This window comes from Scophthalmus maximus, chromosome 8 (genome assembly GCF_022379125.1).
Source record: "Scophthalmus maximus strain ysfricsl-2021 chromosome 8, ASM2237912v1, whole genome shotgun sequence".
NCBI lineage: Eukaryota > Metazoa > Chordata > Actinopteri > Pleuronectiformes > Scophthalmidae > Scophthalmus > Scophthalmus maximus.
In genome coordinates, this window is record NC_061522.1 from 9,648,617 (window position 1) to 9,669,612 (window position 20,996).

Genomic DNA, 20,996 nt, shown 5'->3' on the forward strand with positions numbered 1-20,996 from the left:
AGTTAGACCTAAAAGTGACACACTAATGAAATGCCGATGTCCTAGGACAATAGTCCGAGGGGGAATCTATCGTATAAACCTGTGTCTGGTCAGTGTCATCGAATTTACATGCCAATGCAGGATGGGGAGAGATGGAGTTTGAATGGGGATATTACTGTGAGTCTCTAACACAATCAACACATGGATAAGAAATCACAAAGAACGATAAATGTTTAAGATTTAAAGATTTAAAAAATCTAAAAAATTCACATTTCTTTATCTCTGCTGGTGAAGAGAGAAAATAACCCATCTGACTTCAACAACTGACTGGTTGTGAAAACTCAATTACTGAGTGTTTGTTTTCCAATCATGGACTATCAGAGGGATCAGCTCAGATAAGGCTCAGAAAGTTTGAGAAGCGGATTCTTTGTGACACAAGTTTTCTGTGATATGACTATATCTAACAATAAATTTACCTTTGTTAAGTCAGAAAATAGTGAAAATAAGCCTACTTTAATTTCCCGCAACACGAAGTGGTTTGTTCGGATTATTTCCTCCGATCAACAGTGGAAAATCCAAAGACATTCAATCCACCATCATACATGGCACTAGCCTGGCGTAGCTCCCAGAATTCGTCTGGGTCCCAGGCTAACATGTCACAAAAAATTATAAAATCTTGACACTCTTACAATTAGTAATTTCAGATTAATTATCTAATGAGCTGACCAATCATTTAAAGAAATAAGAAAAGGAAATTGCGGACATAATAAAATACACAGTACGGTTTAATAATTTGTATAATCAACCATTTAGTACAGTAGAATATACCTTCTGATCAGCTGGTGTTCCCATCAAGCAGACACAGAGGGGAGTTCGCTTACGGGAGTCAAAACCATTGACTTTTAGATTGTTTACCATTAACATAAAGCAACAGCAAAACTTGATGTATTGTACTTCCTGTCAAAATAAAATGAGCCTGTTTAGTTTAAGCAATTCATAAGCCTTTTTTATATTAAATAATAGAAAGTAATTCAAGAACACTGATGATTAATTTATTTTTTGATAAAAAAAATTAATATATATATAAATATATATATACATATATATATATATATATATATAGATAGATAGATAGTGCCTTGTGCCTTAGTTGCCAAAAACATAAAGGTGAATTATTTAAAAGAATTTAACACTGTTACAGAAATGACGCTCCATAAGTTTTCCATATGCTTTACCAATGCCGAACAATGTCCATCTGACAGACTGTGAGAGCTCAGACGATCTTTGGCCTCAGAGGCAGACAGAGATTATAATACGCAGTTTGATCCCAAAAATCTGGTCCTTTCCATCCACACCAGCCCTGGGAGAGACAAGATTCACACAACAGTCAGTACTGTGCATGAAATGTCTTCTGCTTTACAAAAAGAAATACAGCCCATATATGGATCGTGTACAACATGTACCTTGTCTGTGATGACCTGTAAGTCTTCTGCTCCTGTGTAATGTGGATCCAGGATGAGATATCGGATCTGCCCGGTGGTCTCACTCCAGGCCACACCAAGAATTGTGTGAGCTAAAACTCCCCCTCCTGCAACACAGGACTAGGTTTTAACAAAACTGTAACTCTGATTGGCAATCATTCTATTTTGACCTTGTTAACCACAATTAATGTCTGCTTTTGAAAATACTGAACTTTTTCACTAAATCAGCAATATAGTGTTGCATTTAAGAGGCAATTGGTAATTTTTTTAGGAGTTTACATTCTATTAATACAATAAGTATATAAATAAAATTGATAAAGGAAGCATTACTGTTTCTCATACGATAATTGTGAATATGAGGATGATTAGCCCTGTGTTTACAAAAAAAATGTAGCATCAGACAAAATTCTTAACATTGCGCACAGTGAGGTGCAGTTTTGTGTTTTGAATTCTCAAGCTGGCCTGGCCCTTCACTCAACATCTGGATCATAGATTATGTGTCTAATATCTGTTAAAGTGCTGCTGTAAACCTAAGCTGTGATTATAGTTTTCAGTAAAACATTTTTATAATCTTAAAAAAAGATATACACACCAACTGTTACAGTTTTTAAAGGTTAATGAGAAGACAAAATACAAATAATAATAATAATAAAAATAGTAATAGTTATTATGAGACATTCAGCTCACCAATCATGATAGGAGTTCCTTCTGTAAGGAAGTGGTTGGCCAGTTCTCTGCCTTTGGATGCCAACTCAGACCCCTGACTGAAAAGTACATGAAATAACAGTCGGATAAATGATAATGTTATGTTGTTCACATAAACATGATCATACACACGTTGCTATCAGGCATTTAATCACACCTCACAAACATGATCTTTGAAGTGACCCCAAGCAGCTGGTTCAGAACAACCTGAACCTCTATGGATCCGATCCACTGGCGGGATCCCACAAAGGAGGCCTGCTTGTCTCCAGCGTCCACCAAAGCCTGGATAACAGTGACAAACGCTAATACAGGCACATTTTCTATTGTGTTGCAATCATACTAACAGAAATCCTACCTGTTGGATCTCTTTGTGAGTGGGGACAGCCTGCTCGACATAGCCCTGCTGCTGGAACCAGGAGCAGATGGTCTGCAGGGAGCGATAAGCGCAGCCCCAGCCATTGTCGTCCACACGATCCTGCATGTAGTGGTGATAACTGTAGATCCCCTGGACCAAGTAGGGCTTCAAAAAACAAACAAAACAGAAAAAACAGATGTATTAAGGTTAATATGCCTTGCACAGTCCTTAAGTATCCATCTTTGAAAGAGGAGACAGAGTGTACGATGGTAAATAGCCGTACCTTTCCATCATTCATGGTGGGGTGTGTGAGGACCAGGTGAGGGTTTCGGAGGTAACCGTCTCTGTAGGGCTCACTGGGAAAGTGGAACACATTGGCTCTTCTAAAATAAGGCCTGTCCTCTGGTAGCTCAAACTGTTGATGCAGTTCCTACAGACAGAGATTTTGAGCAAAATTAATTTTGAGAAAAATGTAAGAAAGAATGTGCATCAAGTGTTAAGAAAGGCAGTGTAAATGTAAATGCATGCTGGAGCTTAAGCTGGATCCAGTGCCTGCTGGATAAAACGGTAGGATAAAAGTGTTGAATTTTCTCTACCAAGATTCTACCACAGTTCAAACTTTAATATCAGGAGAATTAACATGTTTCTTGCCAGTTTATTTTGGATTTTAAAGAAGCTCAGTGTGTGGTTCTAACCTTACGCTGCGTCTCCAGTTGGTCGTCAGGCAGCCCTGCTGGGTAAACCACAGTCACTAGTCCTTTAGGCTCTGGAAGAAGAAAGTGGAGCGGTTCAGGGACCAGCAGTGTCGTCCCTTTCATGTGTTGCAAGGTCACTTTCTCCATCTCACAGAGCTGACGAGTTAGTGCTTCCACTAGGCGTTCGCAGGCACTGCAACACCAGAACAGAACACATTCAAAGTGAGAAACAAGTACTATGTTTGGCGGTGAGTCAAGGAAAGTTTACTAAGACTTTACAGAGATTTATCAGTTGCAGGAATACAGATTTTTCCTTTCTTTCAAGATAAGACGTACTCTTTGATTGTGTCGTTGCCGCTTGTACGGACAGCACAGTCCATGGGAAGAGTCGTAGAAATGAAGTGGGATTTCTGAACTGTTCTGCTAAGGATGGGAGCTGAGAGTGGGCCAATATTTGTCACCTCCATCATCAGGTGAAGGCTTATGACACTCTAAATGACAGATACAAATACAGTGGCATAAACACAGAAAATTAAAATTCCAAATATCCTAAATTATCCTGTATCTGCAGTGTGGAAAACTAGTAAATTGTTATGGATAGTAGTATTTGCAGTGTTACAGAAGCATTTCTGATCTCCTGGGTTAGACTTTGCAAATATGCATATTTCTGTCTCTGAATGCCCACATCCATGTAACTATTAGAAGCTTACCGATGCTAAACTTTTTTTATTTTTCTTTTTTCCAGATTTCTTGCCGAAGCTCTCCTGTTCATCTGACCTGAAGAACATAAAAAACATTTATTATTTCCCTGCGATTTAAGAGAAAAAAAAAAAAAACAATCTACAAAAAAAACTACAGACTAGTCCACAAAATCAACAAAAGATTTGGCCAACTTACTGTATCCACTGATGTATATCTTCACACAGTGTGTCTGGTGTTATTTCTTGAGGTGTTGCATTAGCGCCTTTGTTTGGCCAAATGACAACAGGACTGTCACAGACTGCCAGAACACAGGATTCAGATTTGACCTGGGTGCGAAGGATCTCAAATGTTTCTGAGATCGCCTTGTGCATCGGCAACACTGAGAGGGAAAGAGAAACAGACGGTATGAGTCATTTTACTATTTAAAGGCTGATTAGGCATTAACTTGTATGGCTTTTAAATGAGCCGGTGAACAATAACAGCTGCTAACATAACAAATTAACAACAGTCCTCATGGTTTCATTTAAATAAATGTATTAGGAGGTCCAATCTACATGTCATGAAAAAGCAAAGACTTAAGGAAAGTATGAAAAAATTTACCTAAATTTGAGCCACAGAAACAAACTACCCGACTATATTGTAAGTTTTTAAAATTAGCCACTTCAACAGTAAAATGTTGCTTATTAATAGCTGTATGTGCATGTCAGGTAGAACCAGATATCAGTTACATGGACAAATTTAATACTTTCACCATGACACTTTAAGTATACTTTCTGGTAATATTTCTGTACCTATATACAAGTTTTCACGTAGAAAACTTAGATGTAGTATATTTAGATTGCTGTGTTTTGGTGGTAGTTCTTCTTCCACCACTGATAAAAATTAAAGTCCATAAATAAATACAGTACCGTCTGTGCTGTGCAGCGGACATTTGAGCTCCAGCTGCCCCCTGACACGGAGGATGGTCCCGGTGTAGGAGGGAAGAAGTAACACCTGAGGTACCACAGCACAAGTTAGCATCCTGGGAGAGAACCAGCTGACAGAGCTAACAACATGCACCGACAGTATTACTGTTGTCACGTGCTCAAGAAGAACTTTAGCAACTCTGTTCATGCAACCCAGTCAACATCAGGCTGAACATTACACTAAGTAATATTTATTCAAACGAGCTCATTCATCAGTTAACTTACCATCGTGGAGTTCTTGTAAAAAATCTAATGTCTACGAATCGGAGGCGGACATGTCTGTTTCCGGAAACGACCGACGTGTCTCTGTCCGCTTCATCCTATTGGACAACACTGACCCCACCCACTGATGTTGCGTTTACGGTAACTCGTAATTTTAAAAAATTATTTTTGTTGGATAACATACATTTCCACAACTGTTCTCTTTTCACTGAGGACTAAGTGACATGTCACAGAAGGAAAAGCACAGTTGTGAATAATTAAAAACATTGCTGGGGCTCATCGTTCATGTTTTCAGGAACATCCAATTTAAAAATCACAATCATCAAAATGTCTGCTTCCTTTTTGAAACAAACATCCATAATCCAGCCTGTACCAATAACGTAATCAACAAGTACAGTAAACACATGCATCTGTTGAGGTTATAAAGGTTACTAACCAGTGGCGAAGTGTGTGAAGCAGGTTTCATAACATTATAGAATATAAGAGTTTTTCTTTAGGTCTTCAGTGTAGAGCATGAAGCAAAGGTGACCCTACACTTTGTATTGTGTTACTGACGACATAATTTGATTTTACTGGATTCAAGTTTTATGAAATATTTATACAAGAATAAAACACACGAAAATAATTTTACATTGACAATTTCATGATTTGCCCCCCCCCCCATTACCACTCCATGGACCCCAAAAACAAGTTATGGTCATGGTGCGACAAGAAATATGAGTATTTTTTTCCTTCCTGTGTCAGTAGAATGGTCTGAGGAGGTGAGAGTTCTCATTGGTTTCACTTCTTTACCTTAGGAACCAAATGTGTGCTGTTCACATAACTGAGTCATTAAATAACTAAATACATGTTAAAAAAATAATCTATGGTTTATCCTCAAACTGTCAGTCTGTGAATTTCAGCACAAACTCCTACATAGGAATTGCTCTTCTTCTGTGATTGTTTGCTACTATAATTAGATTTTGAAGACTCAGACTCAGAAATAAAATATGCCAAAATGTTATGCAATTGAAAGAGGAAAATGTTTGGCGTACGTTTGGGGCAAAATAATAATAATAATAAACAACTATAGGCTGTATAAATTAAATTCTCCTGTCTTACTGCTCAGTGCTAGTGAGCGTAGCGCATATTTCCTGTGGTGGTGCTGTCTGTACAGTAGTGTGCTCAGCTTTAGTGAAGCATACTTTATCTAATTATTCCAGCATCAGTGCCCAAGTCTCACGTCTTATGCAACATTTGGAAAGAAGCATTAGTATTCTTTTTTTTTTTTTTTTTTGTCAAGCTATTTATTTTTGATAAATATTTATTCCCTTTTGTACAGGGATAAATAATTCAAGGGGAGTTCAAATAGTCACAATTAATACATAGGAACAACACACTGAAAGCAGTTTCTTGGTGCAATTTGTATTTGCCTCAGGCTATTACATGGCAGCCATGCATGCCAGGCCAGGCAGGATGAGTGGATGCACAGTTACAAACACTGTACTCTATGTGGTTTTCATGCACATAGAGGAGGACGCTTTCGAACCATTGTTGCTTCTAGCAAACATCACCAAAAAAACGCTTTGAACTCAGTAACCTCAGAAAAATGGAAATGATCATCAAAAGATGCAGTCGTAAAAAAAAAAAAAAAATACATCAGTTAAGAGTAGAAGACAAACATCTGTAAATGGAAGGACATGTGAAACATATTGACATTGAAGTACTTTTACACCTTAATGAGTTAAAACATATTGACTGGCCAAATAAGGCAAATGTCAGGAAGCAAATTTAAAAATGATTTCCGTTTTAGATCATTCTAACATTCTTTCATGACACAAAATCACAAAGGGTTTTCCCAGATTTTTGGGGAAAAGAGATGAGGTGGTTTGTGTCATTTAAGAATTCAAAATCAATTTTGTGAAGATTGTAAAATTGTTACACTTAGTAGGTCGAATGTAAACGTAGCGTTCGGTTGAGATTTGAAAAAGTTTATCTGATGCGCCAAGTAGCTTTTTGGGCAACTTTTTACAAGAGTGCATGAGCCTGAATGTGGAAATCTGCCCCCCCCCCCCCCCCAAAAAAAAACGTTTCTTCTAGTTAAACTGTGTACATTTTAACTGTCTGAGGTCATGGCTGTTAAGTTCATGTAGACTTAGTGTGCTGGGCTTGATTTGTGATGAGGTTTGCTATCTCCCTGCGTATCATCAACAGAGTGTGAGGGTCTTTGGGGGAGTGTGTGTGCAGGGACTGAATATATGGCAGACTGTATGGAAACTCACATTAGAAATGCACATTCATCATAAGCACATACACAAAGTTTATCCTTGGATTCATTTGGTTGTGTAATTCATATGTGACAGTATGATCGATGGCAGGATGTAAGGATGCAAATGAGAGTAGATTGAATTAGTGTGATGGCAATGTTGAAGCAGACTATTTTAAGAGATAACTCACTTCATCTCTGTCTCACAGTGGGGCTGCACGGGGCTGTGGTGGTTGGCGCTGCTGCCTCACAGCAAGAAGGTTCTGGGTTCAAATCCCAGTTCAAACTGACCACGGCGTTTCTGTGTGGAGTTTGCGTGTTCTCACTGTTATGCATGGGTTCTCTCCGGGTTCCTCCCACAGTTGAGATTAGGTTAGTTGGTGTCTCTCATTTGACAGTAAGTGTGAATGTGAGTTTCTCTCTGTATGTTGGCCTTGTCCATGATGTAACATCAACATGTTTTGCCTCTGGACATGAAATGACCTTCGCGTCATTACTGGTCTCCTACTGAGGCATGAGCTCTGGATCTTGGTCCTCAGTGTTTCCAGCTGATAATAGACTCACCCCAGGGGACAACTTCTGAGAGACAAATACAGCAGATGAAGGAAACAGAAATAAACAGGCTTATCTTTCTTTCCACTGGTGGATTGAAACCAAGTATAGGATCTATTTTTGATTGTGTGAGAGCGCCCTTCACCTTCCCCACATACAGGGAACTGGTTCTGTTCAGAGTTATTTAAACTTTGTTGTCATCTTGTGAACTGGCCTGCTTTTCCACCAGTTATGAGCAGAACCATTATAATGTTGTGTGTCACCAAAGCTGACATGTAGTGGCCGCATACATACAGTAATTGCCGATAGATGGTCGACCACATATGTCGTTAAAGCGCTGTTTCAAAAATGACAGTCGTATACAAGTTGGAGGACAGGTTCCCCACAGGGGGACACAATGGGAGGATGTACAACAGAAGTAAACAGTAGCAGAAAGATGGCGGGGAGCATTGATTCCCTGCGAGCATTTTGTTCCATGTCGTAAATAATCTTGACCAAGAGGCTTGTTCATGCCAGTGCAGCTGGTGCCATCTCCTCTGGGTCCTGGTGAGAGGCAACAAAAACAGCTGTAACATCTGTAGTTAAAGATGGGTCGCTAGCTAAGACCTGAGGATGGCGTGCAATATCTCCAAAATAGTCTGTAATTGCTTCTTGTCAAATGGAAACATGTTTGTGATCAATTTCTACATTGAATTCAACCTCATCATTACTGATCTTGTTTCAGGTACATTTCTCAACAACGACAAAAAAGTCATGTGGCTCTGGTCTTAACTGTCTGGTGGCACCTGGAAGTTGCTGATGTTCAGTATAGTAATTCTATTATTTTGGTTTGTCCTGAAGGAATCAGAGGAATAATCCACCCTCTGATAAAACATGGACATTAAAGTGCACATATTTTCGAAATGTTAATGTCTACTAGAATATTTTTTTCATGCCGTAAGGCTCAAAATATACATCACTTATCTCATACCATATATTGTGGCAGCGCGTCTTTTTCAATGGTCTGTTTTAGCTCTTGGCCCAAGGGCCTAGTCTGCTCTGATTGGTCTGCTGGCCCACTCATTTGTGATTTTCTAATTTAGAAGACCATTTATATGCACACAAAAAAAGCTATATGACCCAATATCATTACTCCTTGCTCTGAATTGTAGTTAGTATCCAGAGGGCTCAGGTCAGAACATATATTATTTAATTTCTTGAATGAATCTAATAACCCAAACCTTTCTAATTCAGCTTTTAAACACAGACAAGACTGAATGCACCATAAAAGTGTCAGATAAATTAACTTACGGAGAACAACAGTTTAATGACGCACATGTTGCCAAATGAAATAATTGAATCCTCGCTTGAATCTCTATCCCATAAACACTTTGTTTTCTAAGTGGCAGCAGCATCCTGGACCTTGTTGTTAAAGGACAGCCAACGTAAGCATCGTTCTGGCCCAGAGTTATCCTGCAAGAAATGACTCCAACTCTCAAGCGACAAAGCTGTTCATTATTTAAGCTCTGAAATAGATTTATTATGTCAAACAATGAAAATGTTCTTTTCAGCCCAAACAAGGCCAACAGGCAGCACTGTAGCCTAATCGTGGCCAATAAAAGCTGTTTTTGACACAATTGTTATAAATGATCAACCAACATGCTGAACCATTTCCTGAACAGTCTTTAATTAAACAAATCTGAATCCACATTTTTATGCTTGTGCATAAGCTCTGGAAGTAAAACATTGATGCAATAATATGATGAAATATTCAATATTTAGAATTAGCAACAATGCAAAGAGATAAAAAGCAACAGCACAATTAAGCAAAACTTTTAACAACCACATTTTACACATTAGCCATAAGTATAAAGCTATATAGTAAACATTTAACTGAGTAAAGAACTAGTGGAAGTAGTTTGGAAGTCAAGAAAATGGTAGTATGACACAATAAACACCTGATGAAAGGCAATTTATCAGCTCCCTCTGGAGCCAGCAAAAGCTTCACACAACCGTCTTCACACAACCTTTTCAGTCCTCTGGGTCAGTAGACACTTCACTGTGGAATTCCCGATTTGTTTTCAAAGGAAAATGATGATAATTCATTTTCTACTTTTCTTTATATAAGTATAGTCTGTAAGATAGTTTGGCTCAAATGTCAAAGGAAGGTGGTTGGTAGGCAGACTCAGCAGACATGTTGACTCTTATTAACAGTGCTCTCCATTACACATGTAACTTGTCAAAATCAAAGAAAAAAAAATCTGAAATGAACTCACACATGTTCACGGCAGCACGGCCTCACCTTGTTTTTTCCTCCTCAAGAAGCGAAAAAAAATAAATGCAAACGAATAAATGGGGTGTTCAATCCACACCTCCACTCCTGCAGTGACTGTAACACCAGGAAATATAAATGATCATTTAGTTCCCTTCCCAAGCTCATTACATTTCAAAATGACCATCTGAAAGGTTTGCATCTCAACACATTTTACTAACAAACAATAAGCTATCAAACTTAGCATTTCGAATACAAAGAAACCCCCACTAGTTGGTTTAACCCATGACATCACCAACACCATAAAAACCAGGAAACAACAGACCTGCATGGTAGCTCTGAACAAAGGAGCAAACAATAGTAAGTCAATTTGATTAATCAATTTCCAAACCTACAACTTAATAAAGATAACTGAAAGTAACTTATGTCTGTGTTTGCTTTAACTTACATATGCTTTGATGTGAACTGTAACATAATGCTAACACAAACAAATGCAGGATAGCGATCGAAGCAATGTTACCTTAGCAATGCTAAATTATAGCAGAAATGAACACGTAGAAAATAATATGATGATGTGCAAGATGACTTGTAGAAAGGGACGAGTGGTGAGTAAAGAGATCTCACCCACTTCGTCACATCAAGAAATCACCTTGGGCTCTGGTAACTTGGGATTGTCATTTTTCAAAGGTTCATGATATTTTACTTATCAAACATTTAATCGAGTATAGATGAAATATAAAAAAAATGAATGGCAAATGGAGGCTTAGGAGTGTCAATATTTTTTAAGACTTCTCGGAAGCCAGGTGAAAACTGTTTTTGTTTGAGAAGCTCTTGAGCAGAAAAGCAAGATGGAGCTGATGCATGGGGGATTTTAGTCTCCTTCTGTCATTATCTTTGTGTGTGTGTGTGTGTGTGTGTGTGGATGAAATTGAAATGAAACAGCCAATTGAATAATGATAATTCAAAAAAAACATTAACCATTATAGTGCGTTCATACCGGACGCGACCCGAATTTTTCAGGCGAAATCGGCGTCGCGTCCATCGCTCGAGTTGAAATATTTGAACTCGGGCGATATATTCGCGCGACGGATTGACGCGACAGCCAATGAGCGGGTGAAGGAGAAGGCTCGACAGGAAGTGAACGAGGAAGTTGGACACTAGCTAGTTAGCCCCAGTTAGCACGACCACTTAGTGTAGCTTCCCCAGCGACGTCTGACTTTTTTTCCTTCAACAGTTCATGTTTACCTGTGTATGTGTTCAGATGAGGTTTGTCGGAGAAAGTGGAAGTATTGGACGGGAAAACTTTCGCGCGAATGACACACATAGGCACAAATGTAAACTTGCGCGAGTAACGCGATGCAAAAAACTTCGCGTCGCTTCCGTTTTGAACGCATCGTTAGAATTGTGTAGGGAATATGTGAGAGTCCCTAACACCATGTAAAGACTACCCACACCATTGTGCACTACAGGCACGTATAAAAACGAAGTCTATTCGCCCACCAGCTCCATATGATGGGACCCAGTCCAAAGGCTGGTCTAAATAATAAAAAGTCCGCTGCACGCGAGGAGTCGCCTGGAAATAATTTCTCACTGCTGATAGGTTGCTCAGCTACACCAGCCCCACTTGCGCATGGATTGGCCTGGTGCTCCCCCCCCCCCTCCAGTTTCTCATTGGCTTTTGGTAATGATACTTCTCGGCAGTCATTTGCCCATGCAGTTTCCAATGAATATTGTATGTGGTCTCCGGCTTTGATGCAAATCGTTTGAATCCGCGGGCTGCATGCGAGGAGGCGAGGTGTCCTGGATGAGCGCACGCACCAGATGATGGCATTTCTCCCCGAGACCGCAGCCGCGAGATCCGCACAGTCTCCCTCCGAAATTAGATAAGAGACGACACCCAAGGGGCTTACAGCAGCGGGGGGAAGATGTTCTGCGCGAAGCTGAAAGAACTGAAGATATCCGGAGAGTGCCCGTTCTCCAGCAGCGCCAAACAGAATGAGCTCGGAGACTTCGAGGAGCGCGCAACTGACGCGGCGGATTTATTGCCTATTTCTAAGGACGTGCATGGAAAACCGGGCGAGGACGTGCCTCGACAGAAGACGGCCAGAGCCAAAGTTAACCTGCACACACTTGGAGAGAGCATCCGAAAATTGATAGGACCCGAGGTGACTAAAACAAGACAGATATATATATATACACTATATATTAAGTTAATGCAAATATGCCTCTATGTTTATTGCGGAACATGAATTACATTAATTTGACTCAGCAATTTGGGTTTGTCGCATGTCTCCCTTAGCGCATAGACACCACCATGCCTGTATATACACTCGATATAAAGATGAGGCAATTTCTTTATTATAATGATGCTGCTGTGATTAAAGCTGCCGTGATGAAAATCTTGCCAAATGATGACCTTAAACTTGGTGAACACTTTGCCATACAGTTTCAAAGGCTGCACACTGCCCTCCATCGATTGATGAGACTGTCAGATCACACCAGGGACAGTGAAAGGTAGGTTTTTTAAATATACATGACACTGAGACATCAATAACAGCCGCACTCCTCCTCCCAGACTGCCAGCGTTACCACAATTGCTACTGTAAATTATAGGCTTGTACCAAATGTATCTCCCATAACATCAGTAATGATGCTGAGATGTTACGGCTTCACGTGACCCTCTGTTTAGCGACAGCTCAAGATTCCTTACACATTTCTCCTGCCGCTCACACTACTAGATTGAGGACAACAACAACAACAGGTTGTGCTGCAGACTTGGGCTGTCATGGATACCTGGAGATAGAGCAATCCCTTACAAATCTGCTGAAAAAACACATTAAGATAGGAAACAGCAAGCAGACATTAGAAGCACTCCCTATAATTTTATCAAGGTCGTCCCAGTCTGACATAGAGCTTAGTCAATGAACTGAAAAAGTAATTAGCAATTATTTTAATTATTGATAAATGTTTCATCTTAATTTGTAAGCTAAAACGAAAAATATGTGTCGGTTGCAGCTTCTAATGTGACAGTTTAATTGGGGGGTTTATGAAACAAACTGCATATAGGTTTTGGCCAGATGGGATTTAAAATTCTAAAATTGTATTTAGTCCTTCTTTTCTCCTGAGAAAACAACTTGAATGATTAATTGGGTAAACATATTGCAGATTAATAGATCGTGAAAATAATAGGTAGCTGCAGCTCTGTAGTCTGATGTTTTCCAGTAACTGAACAGTGATTATATACGGTCCAGCAAGCACTGTTTTTTTTTTGTCTGATTTTGATATTTATTGTCTCTCCAGTCCAACAATTTGCTGCACAGGCAATCAGAGTTGCAGTGATGAACCAGAGCATTTAGAGGAGATGATAAACATTCACTCAACTAAAACAGGTAATGTCAAATTTGGAGGTCATTGCACAAAATACTTAATTAATACTTAATTCATTTTGTGGGCTTCCCATCTTCACCTGTTTCCCCTTCTCTTATCTGACAGCAATCCCGGTGGAAGCACTGAAAGTCTCTCTTGGAGAGGAGCTCTTCAACATGTGTTATGAGGAAGACGGACACATTTTGAGGGTGGTGGGGGGAGCTCTCCATGACTTCCTCAACAGCTTCAATGTCCTGTTGAAACAGAGCAGCACGTTGCCCAACCCGGACAGAGAGGATTGTGTAAACGAACCTTCAGTGCTGTGCTTAGACAAGGATCCGGGTCTGCTTACTGTCTATTTCTTCAACCCCCGCCCAACCACTCGCCTTTTTTTCCCTGGAGTCATCAAAGCTGCTGCCCGCCTGCTGTATCACACCACTGTGGATGTGTTGATGGACCCCCCCAGTGCTAAAGACAGCATCTTGCAGTCCAGCCCGCAGCCCAGCCTTCTGTACACAGTTGTTGTCAAGGATGCTAAAAATCTGAGCCCCAGTCCGCTGCGGGCTACCTCAGCTGGGACTCTTCCTACCACGCTGTTCTCCACCATTTTCCCGTTCCATCTGATCCTGGACCAGGACTTGGTCCTGGTTCAAATAGGACACGGGCTCAGGAAGAGACTGAGCAGAAAGGATGGACTGAGGCGGTCTGCTACTTTCCAGGAACATTTCTGTATTGTCTCTCCCCAGATCAAATGTACCTTCCAGGGTATTCTGACCATGCTAAACACCCAGTTTATCATTCGGATCAAGCATGGAACCACAGATAACACAGGGAAGGTATGTCGACATACAGTATCTGTGAGATTCAAAAGTGACGTCCCTGAATAATGAGGCACAAAAGGTCTTCAGTCAATGTCTTAATATTAAATCAAATAAGACGGGGGGATCAGTCTGATTATAAGGAGTCTGGCTTATTAGGGGTGTACTTGGCCTGAGGTAGAGATCAACATTATACCCCCAGCAGAGATCAGAAGCAAATGTCAAACCATTTTACTCATCAAAGGCACAGCCAAGCTTGTGCTATTTATATAAGGGTGCACTGCAATTGGTCACCATGACAAGAAAAGAAAAAAACGTACTAGTGAGTAAACATGAAAGTGGAGTAATGACCAATGACATTCAGTCAGAGATGCTGCCACTTGTTATAACACAGTACCTGGAGTACCTTTACAGAGTCCAGTTAAAACAGGTACAAATCAGGAAGTGGGTGAGGCGAAAGCAAGTGTCTCTTCCATCTGCGCTTGATGATGCATTATTCTGTTAGCAAGTCCACTATGCACAAACATGAGTTAAATGGCAACGTGGTACATTCCACATTATTTATGTTAGAATTTGAAAACTGCGTCTGTAGATGTATATGTATTTTTTCCCCATGTACTGTACCTACTGTTAAAAAGTAAGGGTCTGGTTTCGGCTTTGTCAGGCGTCGATATGAACAAACTCTTAAACATATTGATCAAGTGGATATAATAATGGCAGTGAGAGTAAAAAACAAACAAACAAAATAACTTTAAATGCTTTTGCACCGAGACATCACACGTTGGTTTGCCATTTTGAAGCTGAGTTTCTAATTTTTAACAATTTCCATGCTGGTTCTTTTGAAACTGGATGTTGGATTGGGGATGGGTCTGACTGAGAGCTCATCCACTGCGCGCCCACCTACACCTGCAACCATGTACCGATTAGATGAACCAGCTGTCAATCAATTTGTATCCACACTATGGTGCTTTGTTGTGTATTTTACTCTAAATGAGACCACAATTTCCAAAAATGAACATAATTCTGTATTGAAGAAGACTAGTGAAACTTGTGATTGAGACTATGAACTCAGGAAAATGTTTACTGACGCTATACATCAATTGTATAGTAGAGTCATTTTCTCATTAACTTCTGTAGAAACTGACTTCTTTTTGCCACCAGGGATTGGCCCTCTGCTGGTGATTGGCATAATTTTAAACCCAGTGACTATGTCCATTTTTGTATACAGTCTGTTTCTTACAAAAAGATTCATAAATCATTTCCTGAGAAATGGACTAAAATATCAAACAATGGCATATATCTCAGAAGGTAAAAAATGCTTGATCTGCAGATGCTGCTAGATGAACTGTCAGCTGATCAGAAAAAAATGTCACCAGGATACATCCTCTGAGAACCATGAATATCAGTTTTAAATGTCCTGGCAATCCATCCAATAACTATTGAAAATTGTGACCCTGACCAACCAACATTGCTAGAGAGCCACACTATTACTGTGACTAATACTAATCTTGAGTTGGATGGGACTTTTCTGTTTTGATTTGTTTTTTGAATTTGTGTTCACTGGAACACAAATAAACCATTGGTTATGTTTACTGTGGATGACACACAGCTGCATACAGCTGCTGCTTCACAAATTACATGAAAATGGAACGTTTGCTTTACTTTTCTCTGTTTAGATTTCTATTCTGTAAGTCTCGAGGGAGTTTATGTATGTATACATTGCTTATTTTGAAATGCACAGATGCCACAGAAAGAAAAAACATTAGTTATATGGGAAATGTCTAGTTAAAATAACAAGGCTGCAGAACGTGGTTATAAACTGCAGTAATCCTAATCTATCTTCTTTAAAAAAACAAAACAAAGTCAGACAGTGAGGCCCTTATTCCAGTGAATGGACTTTTCTCATCATATGATCTTTTCCTTTCAGCTCATGGACCTTAAAGGTCAGATGATCTACGTTTCAGAGTCCAATGTCATCTTGTTCCTGGGCTCACCATGTGTGGACAAGCTGGAGGAGCTAACAGGCCGCGGCCTGTACCTGTCAGACATCCCCATCCATAACGCACTGCGTGATGTAGTTCTGGTGGGCGAACAGGCCAAAGCCCAGGACGGTCTGAAGAAGCGTCTGGGGAAAGCCAAGGCGGCCTTGGAGTATGCTCACCAAGCACTGGAAGAGGAGAAGCGGAAGACAGTGGACCTCCTCTTCTCCATCTTCCCCGGCACTGTGGCGCAGCAGCTGTGGCAGGGACAAACGGTCCAGGCCAAGAAGTTTGACAGGGTTACCATGCTCTTCTCTGACATTGTGGGCTTCACAGCTGTTTGCTCTCGTTGTACCCCGATGCAAGTGATCACCATGCTTAATGAGTTGTACACCAGGTTTGACCACCAGTGTGGAGAGCTTGATGTTTATAAGGTAGGTTAATGGAACATACTCTAAGTGCATATTGGATTTTTAACAATTTAGGTTGAAAAATGCAGAGTTCTTTGACAGTCAGTTCTTAAGATCTTGAAGAACAATGTATTTAAAAAGGCAACATTTCACATTTTATACATTATTTTATTGGTTCCATTGTGTGTTATGCACAATTTATCTCCCTACATTTTGCCTAAGGAAGTCCCATTTTGAGATATTTAGGTAAAATATATTAGCCAAACTCTTACAGATTACATGACCTCAGTATCCTCAATGGTAGCTATGGCTCTGTAAAGTTAACCTGTGTACAGGGGATTGAACCGAGAAATGAATTTAGCTGGTATGCAGACTGGTCAACCGTTAGAGCCTCTGTGTGATTTTAAAACTTATTTCAGGGCCGCACTTACTCTTGAGCCTCCGCTATAGCCACCTGCAGGCCTTCAAAGAGTGTGCTACTGTATGCTCGGTGAGTTAGCACGTCTAGTATTGTTAACATAGCCATGATGTATTGTGCTGTGTGTGGCCCATAGTCTATAGAAAAATTAAGTTTCGGGTTTGACAGCTCCACTGTGGGCAGCAGACGGTTTCACTTCATTTAACAAATCAGGGCATTTTTGAGGGTGTGTGTACAGTGTTTGTGTGTTGTGTCCAGTTAGGTGCCAATTGCCGCCTGGCATAAAACCTTTAAACTAGAGTGACAGATTCTTTCTTTTGACTGAAAGAGTATTTACAATGTCAGGGACTAGCATAAGGTTAGGTCAAATAGCTTTCACAGAGTAGAATTTTTTAAGCAATTTCTTTCAAGCAAACAATAGAAATTTGAAAGAGCTGAAAGGGCCGACTCTAAATCAGTCACCTTCCATAGTGTCTGCCAGAGGTTGTTAATCTACAGGGAGGTTGGATAATGTAATCAAAGTGTCACAGAGGCATAACAGACAGAGCAACATGTTTGACAAATATCTCGTAAAACACTAGGAAGTCAGGGGTTCCTTCAGGACCCTGTTTCCACTCCACGTGTACGAACCTAAAAATAGTTTCACTTTGTCTCGTAGCTGTCTCTGCCACATAGCTCCAGAGTGCTCCGCAGTCCAGATTTACATGTGCAAAGACGAAGAAGAGGAACACAATACGTTTCTGGACTTTTTAATAAGGCCAGGGATCAAGTACTATTAGAATTAGAATATGAAGTTTTATTATTCCTTTTCTTCTTGCCCCCTGTCTTATCTGCAAAATGAAGAGCAAGTCAGGTTCTTAGCCAAAGAGAATTTGATGATTATACACCTCCGATTTATTATTCTGTTAAAGTTTCACTGTCTTCATGGTATGGTACATATTTTAAACAGTTTTAACTCCTTGTGTAAATAAGATTAGCTCAATATGATCTCAGATTAATGTGACTTTGGGTGGAGGGTGGCAAAAATAGCTTCTTTATTCTGTCTCAGTTGCAAGGTTAAAGGTTATTTTAATTATTCATCCACTGTGTTTAGGTGGAGACCATTGGTGATGCGTATTGTGTGGCCGGTGGCTTACACAGGGAGAGTGAGACTCACGCTGTCCAAATTGCACTCATGGCCTTAATGATGATGGAGCTTTCAGATGAGGTTATGACACCAACAGGAGACCCAATACAGGTGAGGGTCAAGTACTGCAGTACATACACTAATACTCCTCATTCAACAAGCCTGTCTAACCTCAACGATCAAATAGAGTTTGATATTTAGACCTTTTATTCAAAAAAGAAATGTCTCATCTGAAATGACAATATTTTTTATACTAATTTGTATGAATGCAAGTCAATTAAGTGTTTTTAAAGTTTAAAGACATCCCCAGATCCTTCCTTATGAAGTAGTTATGTTTTTGATGGATGGTATTTCTTATTTTGAAGCATTGGTTGATTTGTTTTACAATTTCCAGTGTCCAGTGTGAATTATTTAGAAATCTGAAATATATACAGAATTGTGCAGAAGAGACCTGGAATGTTCCATTCGATGCAGTGTCTGGCTAAATGTTATGGCATATACTATAGAAATGAATGTATTTACGAGGCACTGTCATAAATTGTAAAAAAAAACCAAAGTGTGAGTGTGTCCACATGCACAATACAAATAAAATGGGGACCCAGTCATAAAAGCCCTGCTACTAGCGGTCAAAAGCTCTGCAGGATACCTTTAACCAGGAGTAAATTATGTATTAGTGGAGGACTATTTTCAACTGCAGATTTGGCATGCTGGTGAGTATTTTCCGCAGCAAGGCAGTGTTTATGTGTTTGTCTTGTTTGAAGGATCAATTCATTGTTGAATTTTGACTATTTACGAGATTGGTTGGCACTGAGAACAATATGGGACATGGCCATCATTTAAATTCATTTTTAAAAAATATGTAAAACAGGATAATTGACACCAATACCAACGGAACACACATACACCACAAGAGACTTTGATCCATTTCTGTTGATTATTAAAGGACAAGCAGAAGCCAGATTAGTGATGAATGTTTTTTTTTCCAGATGCGTATTGGTCTTCACACCGGTTCAATTCTGGCTGGTGTAGTTGGGGTGAGGATGCCACGCTACTGCCTTTTTGGCAACAATGTTACGTTGGCCAACAAGTTTGAATCCTGCAGCCAACCTAGAAAAATCAATATCAGCCCTACAACCCACAGGTGAATTTACTCTGCAAATACAAGTTATTGTTGCAGTTTTATAATTATTATCATCATCAAAGTTGGAATGCTTCTACATTGCTCTCTCAAAACACATGGTCTGACTGTCAGACTCAAAGACAAGTCAATGTCAACCACATGATATAAACAGATGACTGATTTTCATTTGGTTCCAAAGGTGATGATGGGTGAGAGAATAATAGTAATAATGATAATACGACTTCGTTTCTTCTTGTTTGAAATGATTTGCCTCGTTTTTTTTTAAAATTCATGTTTCTTTTGTGTGCTCTTTGTCCCAGATTGCTGAAGGATCGTCCAGAGTTTGTCTTTGTTCCAAGGAGCCGACAGGAGCTTCCGGACGACTTCCCAGAGGACATCCCTGGTGTTTGTTACTTTTTGGAGGCCTCCTTCGAAACTGACTCTGAAGTGACGTCAAGCTGCAGCACAGCCCAGAAATATTAGATATCGCTATATGTAAGCGCGTTTTGTGAACACAGTGCAAACACCATGTTTTTGGTTGTTTAGATATTAATGATATTGTCTATTAGTCAAACCCATACAGCTGCTTGATTACAGAGATATCAGTTTGCCTTCAAACCTGAGTCTTGTCTGTGTAAAATTACCTGTCTGTGAAGTAGTGGAGAGAATCGCTCACTTCCTCAATTTTTCTTCCAGAATGAGTCATCTCTCCAATTGTTTCCAAGGCACCTACCACAGACGATCAATAAAAGTTTATGAGATGATAAGAAAAACAAAAACAGTTTTAGTGGTATAAAATGGCATACTACATTTAGATTGAGTCGGCTTTCTTTGATTTGGAGATCTGTGAAGAAATGTGAATATATCATCTTGCATAATGTAGTTATGATTCAGAAATACTTTCTGGATGTTGATTCTCAATGTGATGTTAAACAGAGTGTTTATTTTTTTCAAGATTGTTGTCTGTCAGTATCTGACTAGTCCATTCACTTCTGTCCAGCGAAAGGCTCCGTGGCCTGCTGGGACGGCAGGAGAAATCACGATTAAAACTAAACTGGCTTTGTGTGCTTCAGTAGAAAAGATTGGAAGAGCTGAAGCAAATATTACCATTATTTAAAGATTTAGTATCAAATGAAGTAATGCAGAGTAAATTGAGGTGCCTTATGGGAACTATATGGGCAGGATCAGAGATTTTAACAGTGTCAAGCTGTCTTTTTTGGGGTTCATTTTACCAGCTTTCTTTTTATGTGATATGGTTCACTATGAATTTACGTGACAATAACTTCTTCCAGAGGTATAACTCAGTATATATTTTTAATCTTCCATTTGTTAGACATACAGTGAAGCATTCCACGATCCAATTTTAGTAAGGTATTTTTACTTTTTTTCCACTGTACACATATTTATACTATTTATTACGTGAGCTTCAAATCACTCCTTTCCCATATAGAGGAAATACGACACAAGAAAAATACAATGAATGTTCTATCACTCATAATGATGTGCTTTAATCAATACTGTGTCATGTAATCAAAGCGCAATAAATATTGACATTAACAGACATAAGTGACTGGCTCTACAGTGAATAGATTAGAATATTCTACAAA

General features: G+C 39.6%; 2 protein-coding genes across 3 annotated transcripts; one reads left to right on the forward strand and one right to left on the reverse strand.

Moving 5' to 3' along the window:
- Window positions 1-746: 746 nt before the first annotated feature.
- Window positions 747-5,220, reverse strand: ufsp2 (ufm1-specific peptidase 2). Its single transcript, XM_035636191.2, has 12 exons — window positions 5,108-5,220; window positions 4,826-4,910; window positions 4,113-4,296; window positions 3,926-3,992; window positions 3,552-3,706; window positions 3,216-3,408; window positions 2,804-2,950; window positions 2,521-2,685; window positions 2,323-2,447; window positions 2,148-2,224; window positions 1,443-1,567; window positions 747-1,339 (listed from the first exon to the last, which is right to left on the reverse strand). Exons 1-12 carry the CDS (start codon window positions 5,108-5,110, stop codon window positions 1,253-1,255), a joined length of 1,413 nt encoding a protein of 470 aa, XP_035492084.2. The 5' UTR covers window positions 5,111-5,220; the 3' UTR covers window positions 747-1,252.
- Window positions 5,221-11,299: 6,079 nt separating this feature from the next.
- On the forward strand, window positions 11,300-20,952 carry gucy1a1 (guanylate cyclase 1 soluble subunit alpha 1). 2 transcript variants are annotated; one of them, XM_047333987.1, is made up of 9 exons: window positions 11,300-12,317; window positions 12,599-12,666; window positions 13,453-13,541; window positions 13,645-14,354; window positions 16,264-16,749; window positions 18,237-18,380; window positions 19,256-19,410; window positions 19,710-19,884; window positions 20,086-20,952. In XM_047333987.1, exons 1-8 carry the CDS (start codon window positions 12,078-12,080, stop codon window positions 19,870-19,872), a joined length of 2,055 nt encoding a protein of 684 aa, XP_047189943.1. In that variant the 5' UTR covers window positions 11,300-12,077; the 3' UTR covers window positions 19,873-19,884; window positions 20,086-20,952. The 2 variants fall into 2 exon arrangements, with proteins under 2 accessions (XP_047189943.1, XP_035493471.1); XM_035637578.2 differs by having other exon boundaries at window positions 11,304-12,317; window positions 19,710-20,952.
- The last annotated feature ends 44 nt before the right edge of the window (window positions 20,953-20,996 follow it).